The sequence below is a fragment of the Gekko japonicus genome, unplaced genomic scaffold, assembly GCF_001447785.1.
Source record: "Gekko japonicus isolate JY-2015 unplaced genomic scaffold, Gekko_japonicus_V1.1 scaffold189, whole genome shotgun sequence".
NCBI lineage: Eukaryota > Metazoa > Chordata > Lepidosauria > Squamata > Gekkonidae > Gekko > Gekko japonicus.
This window is the reverse complement of record NW_015163608.1, coordinates 1,607,410-1,614,405: the sequence shown is the minus strand read 5'-3', so window position 1 is coordinate 1,614,405 and position 6,996 is coordinate 1,607,410. Positions and strand designations below refer to the sequence as shown.

General features: G+C 44.9%; 1 protein-coding gene across 2 annotated transcripts in view; it reads left to right on the top strand.

Moving 5' to 3' along the window:
• Positions 1–3,841: 3,841 nt before the first annotated feature.
• The window catches only part of PANK3 (pantothenate kinase 3), a 22,824-nt gene continuing 19,669 nt past the window's right edge, over positions 3,842–6,996 (top strand). For both annotated transcript variants that reach the window (XM_015407309.1, XM_015407308.1), the window contains exon 1: positions 3,842–3,890. In XM_015407309.1, coding sequence (XP_015262795.1) covers positions 3,863–3,890 — 28 coding nt within the window. In that variant the 5' untranslated portion in view covers positions 3,842–3,862. The remainder of the gene's footprint in view (positions 3,891–6,996) is intronic.

Below are 6,996 nucleotides of genomic sequence, written 5' to 3'. Positions count from 1 at the left end.
CATACAAGTTAAGCCTGCAACCTTCGTCTTGCTGTCTCGAGACCTTGTCAAGCAGTCAGTGTCACTAGCCATGGTCTCAGTGGACAATTTCAATCCACCTCCCTGTCGAAAAGCAACAGGTACCCCCTCATCTCTCTGAGATGAGCCAACCCGAACCAGAGAGTTTTCATCTCCTGTTCGAATACCTGGTGATGCCATTTGGTTTCCAGGGGGCTCCGGGAGTCTTCATGAACTTAATAAATGAGGTATTGCATAAGCACCTGTTTAAAGGGGTGCTGGTGTACTTGGACGACATTTTACTGTACTCCCCCAAGAAGACCTCTCATGGGCAGTTGGTGAGAGAGGTGCTCAAAAAGTTGCAGAAGCACAAACTGTTTGCCATACTGTCAGAATGCGAGTTCCATAAAACGGAAATTGACTTTCTGGGTTATCACATCTACCCCCGTGGCATAGAAATGGACTGAGGGAAAGTGAAGGACGTTTTGGGGTGGGAGTCCCCAGAACTCGCCGGCAACTTCAAAGTTTCTTAGGGTTTGCAAATTTCCATAGAAATTTTCTGCTGAACTTTGCTTAGGTGAGCTTGCCCCTTACTGACTTACTGAAAACAAAGGGGAAGGGACCAGAGGCTGCTAAGCCGGGGGCTAAGCTGCTGTGGACCCCTGAATGCCAAGAGGCATTCGATAAACAGGACAGGAAGAAATAAATGCATATGTGCACCATAGGTAATGATGGCTGTAAAATACCACATTCACATTGTGAAATGTCATATGTGTTAGATGTGGGAAAATTCATGAAAAGAGCTGTGACCACTCCTACACCTCCATGATAACCCACTTGGCCAGATGACCCAACCAAGCATTATGTCCCCTGAAGGCAAAGCTCTCTGCAGACCCTCAGATTCAGAATTCACCGCCCCAAAAGAAGACAGAGTTTGCATGGAAGGACTGAGTTCTCCACTGGTATTATCACCAGATCAGAAGATACTCTCAAGAACTCAAGAGTTCAGAGCATCTGAAAATATCTCCCAGTACCAACAAAGATTGTAGTTCTAGCGAGTCAAAACATTAATGTTGTTCTATTTGGGGGTATTTTGTAATCTTCTTTTAAAAAAAGGTTTTGACTCACTTTTAAACTGAAAACAAAACAATTAATAGCTGGGCTGTTAATTTGTAGTATATTTTTAAAATATTATTTTACAGATCATTAATTTGAACATATACTTCATTTTTTATGTTACAATACTTATATATTTGTTCTTTTTTTCTTTTTCTTTTTTTAGGAAAGACTTGTGAGTCTTGACCCACTTTTAAGTCCCAACCCACAAGGTTGAGAACCAGTGCCTTAAGGTGCTTCCCAAGAGTCAGATCACTGATGATAAAACCTTTTTCTTAGATACAGATAATACACAATATACGCCTACTACAGGCGCAAATCTCAGAAGCACAGGAAATTTCCCCTTAGTACACAAAATAGTGTTTGAAATTCCAACAATCATTCAACATTTCTGAAAAAGAGGAGGAAGTTCTATTTTAAAAATACATTCCTTGAGAGCTCTTATGTCAACTTCCTCAAAGATACATGGCACCATTACAGCATTTGCAGGAACAAGATGAAATCAACTTAAGCATTCATTTCCCCATTCCAGCATAAATGCAACGTAATATCATAGGGTTACAAGATGTCCTCTTTTTAGAGAACATGTCCTCTTTTTTTGGTGTCCGTTCTCTTTTGGGCTCTTTTTAAAAAAATGATGAAAATGTCCTCTTTTGGGGTTTTTAAGGTTAGGAATATTCCTAGTTAGTAGCAATTATCACAACTTAAATAGTAGAGGAATTTAAAATGAGATTTGTCAGAGTGATCACTTGTTTGAAGTAGTCAGTGGGAAATATGTCCTCTTTTTTGCTTTTCATAATATGGCAACCCTAAATATCACCATCTATTTGTAATGACTGTATGGTGCCATCCTAGGCAATCATATTGTTCTAAGAAAGCCAGTTTGGTGTATTGGTTAAGAGCACGGACTCTAATCTAGGAGAACCAGATTTGATTCCCCACTCCACCACATGCAGCTGCTGGTGTGACCTTGGGTTAGTCATAAGTTCTTTCAGAGCTGTTCTCTCAAGGGCAGTTCTTGAGAGAGCTCTCTCAATGTCACCTACCTCACAGGGTATTTGTTGTGGGGAGGGGAAGAGAAAAGGATTGTAAGCTGCTCTGAGACTCCTTCGGGTAGTGAAGGGCAGGGTATAAATCCATTCTCTTCTCTTCTTCTAAGTTCACTGACTTCAGTGGAGATAGAATGGTCTAACTCTGCTTAGGATGGCTCTGTTTAGATTTGAGGATGTGGGCTGAGAAAATGGAGGGGGGGGAACAGAGTAGGCAAGGCAAGGGTCTTTTTCAGTGAAAAAGAGACATACCGCCTCCGCCTAGAATTTTCAGGAAGGTGAAGTCCTGCCCCCTTTCCGATCAGGCTCCAAAGCAGATCTGCCTACTAGTATTTCCATGGTGGGAAGCAGTCTTATTTGAAAGGAAGTTGGCACACTTTGGGGGAGACCATCACTGCATCCTGAAAACAAGGCTGGCTTCCCCACCATTCTCTCAAGGTGGAATTATTGAAGAAAATTTCTCTTTCTTCCAGCTGAAGGAAAATTGTTTTACAAATACTGCAAATCATCAGCCTTTTTTGGACACAAATACAGGCAAATTTAAAGTCATGGTATGGTAGGTTTACATCACGATTTTATACAATATTTAGACTCGAAAGGGAATGTACCATGCTTTCTGTTTTCCTCTTATTTTATACATTTGTCTTTAAGCCTTCTTCCTCCTCAAGAGAGGAATCAAGGTACAAATACATCCCCCTTTGCCCAAAAAACGTTGCGGACTACCATCCACAAACAGCTCATATATGCACACCACCCATACATCATGAGCGCTAAGGTAGCGCCCTCCTCATCAAGGGCAGTAGGCGGAACTGGGAGAGTCGTGGCTTGCCATTGGCAGATTGTCTGTGGGGTGAGTGGCGTACTTCTGGCGGCGGAATACCGTTGCCGCTTTGCATTTTGGGAAGTCTCTCTGAAGAGGGGTTTCGTTTAGAGCATATACTATGTTTCCCTACGTGCGTTGCGGGGAAAGAATAGTCGGGAAGCGACTAGAATCTCGCAGTGCACTCTGGGAAATGTAGGACCGTTATGCAAAAGTTAGATTCACCGCCGCTGCCTCGTTAGTCGTTCCCTCCCTCCCGTCTCTGCGCGGGGTCCTGCTCAATACTTAGGACGAGGGAGGGCTACGTTGCGACATCCGGAGTGAGAGACTATCGCCGCCGGCCTGTGCGCTCTGCCCACTGGGGAGCTGCTGAGCTCCACCCCCACCCTGTGTCGGCCGCCATTTTGTGTTGGCGACCGTCCAGCTAGAGCAGGCGAAGGAAGGGAGAGGCGGTGGACGGACGGACGGACGGCGCTGTGGGTGGGTGGGGCTGGCCCGGCGGGCAATCTCCCGTTCTTCTCTTCCCATCCGGTGATCTCGACATCAGGCGCCCAGGAGAGTGGCATAGGTATTAGCGACTCGTCCTCCGGTTGGCCCGTCTTTCTCTTCGACGCCGGCCGGCCTCCTCCGTCCTCTCAGCCGAGCCTTGGCCGGGCCGCCGTTTCCTCCCCCCGTTCTCCCTCCGCACCTGTCGTCAGCCGGGCGCGCTTCCCGCTCGCGCGCCGCCTCCGGACACCGCGCGGGCGCCCCGGGCTTGTGCCGCCTTCGTCCATCGTTTGAGCGAGTTGTAGCAGCGCCGCCGCCGCTTCTCTGTCACGACGTAGAGCTCGCCCCGGAGCTCAAACCAAAGTGCCTCCATCGCGAGTGCAGCTTCGGAGACATGAAAATCAAAGATGCCAAGAAACCATGTAAGACCCCTCAACGTTGCTTTCCCGTTCCTTGCGTTCTGATGTGACCGCGTTGTGGCTGCTCCTGCCCTAAGGGTAACTTCGATGTAAGGAAAAGGTGGCTTGTTAGCAGTGTTAAACTAGGTGAAGGCCAGTTTGTAATTGTATCCATTGACGTGGACTTGGATTGGCAGTTGACCGGTTTATGATGAGGGAGAGAGTTTGGGTCAAATCTGATGCAGTGTTAGCTTTCTCTTACTGTGTGGCTGAGAAACATTTGGCTGCAATGAGTACTAAAATGTTACTTAATACATTGTGTCTTTTCTACACAGTAAAGCACCCTGTTAAGTAAAAAACATGAATTTTCACTGATCACACCTATTGATGTTTCACTATTTATGTGTAGTGCACATGTGATGGGGAGCTGTAGTTTCTGTGATCTGTGTGCAACTGCACAGTGAAATATTGGCTGTATGTTATCTATACAGGGAACTGATGAATTTCTGTCATTTCAGGTGCCTCATAGTAGTCTGTTAGCCTGGCTTACCTTTCATATCAGCATAAGATTTGTTTTGAACTGTGTGATTATAATAGTTGGGTGCTTTTTGTTGTTTTGTTTTTGCAGTGCAGGTGATTTTGTGAGAAACTTCATGTATTTTTTCACATAGTCACATAGGGAGCAATCCTAAGCAGGTCTACTCAGACGTCAGTCCCATTTTAGTCAATAGTGCTGACTCCCAGGAAAGTGCCCTTAAGGTTGCACTGACAGAGTTTTGATGATGTTCCTGTATTTTAAAGTAAAAGCTGAGGCCAAGTTGCTGGTTTTCTGCTATTGGTATATCTGACATTCTGTGTGCCTAAACAGCAAATGAGCATGCTATAATCACTAATCATACTGTGATTTATTTCTAAGTAACTTTACTAGAGGAGCTGCGGTGGCTCAAGTGGTTAAGATGCTGAAATGCAGGCTGTGGAAGGTCGGTAGTTCAGCAGTTCGAGACCCGAGTGTGCCGCATGATGGAGTGAGCTCCCGTCTCTAGTTCCAGCTCCTGCCAACCTAGCAGTTCAAAAGCAAGAATTTGCAAGTAGATAAATAGGTACCACTTCAGTGGGAAGGTAACAGTGTTGGTGTTTAGTCATGCTGGCCACATGACCACGGAAATATCTTCGGACAGCGCTGGCTCTTCAGCTTTGAAACGGAGATGAGCACCGCAACCCTAGAGTCGGATTTGACTGGCTTTTGAGCAAGGGACCCTTTTTACCTTTACTTTACCTAACTTTACTAGGTATTTTAACATACTCATATTTACTCAAAAGGAAGGTCACCCTGAATATAAGACAACCCCTCACAAGTTATACCCTCCAGAATTTTACTAGATATTACAGTAAGTTGTATGTGAGTGTAAGTTGATCTGTATTTTTCATGACATACTTGGGGAAAAAACCTAGTCTTGTATTGGAGTAAATACTGTAGTTCAGTAAAAAGGTAAAGGTTCCCTTGCTCAAAAGCCAGTCGAATCCGACTCTAGGGTTGCGGTGCTCATCTCCATTTCAAAGCCGAAGAGCCAGCGCTGTCTGAAGATGTTTCCGTGGTCATGTGGCCAGCATGACTAAACACCAACACTGTTACCTTCCCACCAAAGTGTTACCTATTTATCTACTTGCAATTTCTTGCTTTCAAACTGCTAGGTTGGCAGGAGCTGGAACTAGAGATGGGAGCTCACTCGGTCAAGCGGCACTCGGGCCTCGAACTGCTGAACTACTGACCTTCCACAGCCTGCAGTTCAGCGTCTTAACCACTTGAGCCACTGCAGCTCAATTATTATGATCTAATTTTGTAAGACCTCAGTGCATGAGTAATTTGTAGGAAATCTCATACAAGTTCTGTGCTTAAGTGTTTTCTTCCTTGCTAACCTGAAAGGTGCTAACCTTGAAAGTGTACTGTTTGTATCGTGGTTTATAACTTACAGTGTGTAACTGTAAAGTATGTGATTTGAGCAGATCATAGAATCATCAAAAACAGACCACTCACATAAAAATAACAGTTTAAAAAAAACAGATGGGGTTTCTAAAGACTTGAGGGACTTGCCAGGTTTACAATAGAAAATCCCATGTTATAAATTAAGTAACAAACAAAAATGTCATGTGGAGGACTGAGCATGCTCCACTCGCAAGAAATACTGAGAACAGCTCAGAGTTAAAAGGAAGTGGGGGAGACAAGGTGGTGGGGAAATAAGCCCGCTCAGACATTGGAGAGGAGGGAATGATTTCCCAGTTAATCACATATTTCCCTTCTTCTCTGTTCCCTCTCTGCTTTCCTATAAGCTCATGGGCCACTAACTTGTAATAACTAAAGATAGTTCAAGGAAATAACAGGTGCTCTGTGGACTTGACACAAAGAGGATGGTTGGTTTTCTATTGCTCTTCTTGAGAAATCTTTCTTTTCAAACTTCCTTTGAACAGCAGAGAAATAGTTGGCAAACAGAGTACAGTTCTGACTAAAGGAGTGTGTTGAGCAAACCAATAATAATGATCTTATTGGTTCATTGGAACCACCACAAGTTATCTGGTTTCTAGTAGCCTTGACTCTGATACAAGAATTTGGTGGTAAAATGTTCATTAGTAACATTGCAAAGACTTAACACAGCTCTTATGTGTCAAATATGTTACCACTAGGAAAAATGCCCGTTGTGGAAATAAATACAAAGGCCTCTAGAAAGAGGCTCTGGGCGGGTGCCCCGGCCTTGGACACTCAGTGTCAATTTGCTGTGGCGACCTCAGCAGGGTATAATGACACTGAGTCCACCATTTTCTCCAGAGGAACTGATCTCTGCTACCTAAAGAACAGTTGTAATTTTGAGTGATCTCCAGCCCTCACCTGAAGATTGGCAACGATGGTTCCCCAGAAGGGAATAGTTGGTTTGGAGGGTGGAGTCTATGGCTTTGTACCTGTCCGAGGTCCCACGCCTCCTGAAACCTCACCCTCTCCAGGCTCCATCCCTCACATCTCCAGGAATTTCCCACCTGGAGTTGGCAACCCTATCTCCTTCCCAGCCAATCATCAACCTACCTTTATTCCCCCCTCACTCTTCAGCTTTCCACCCCACACACACCTGCAGCCTCTCCC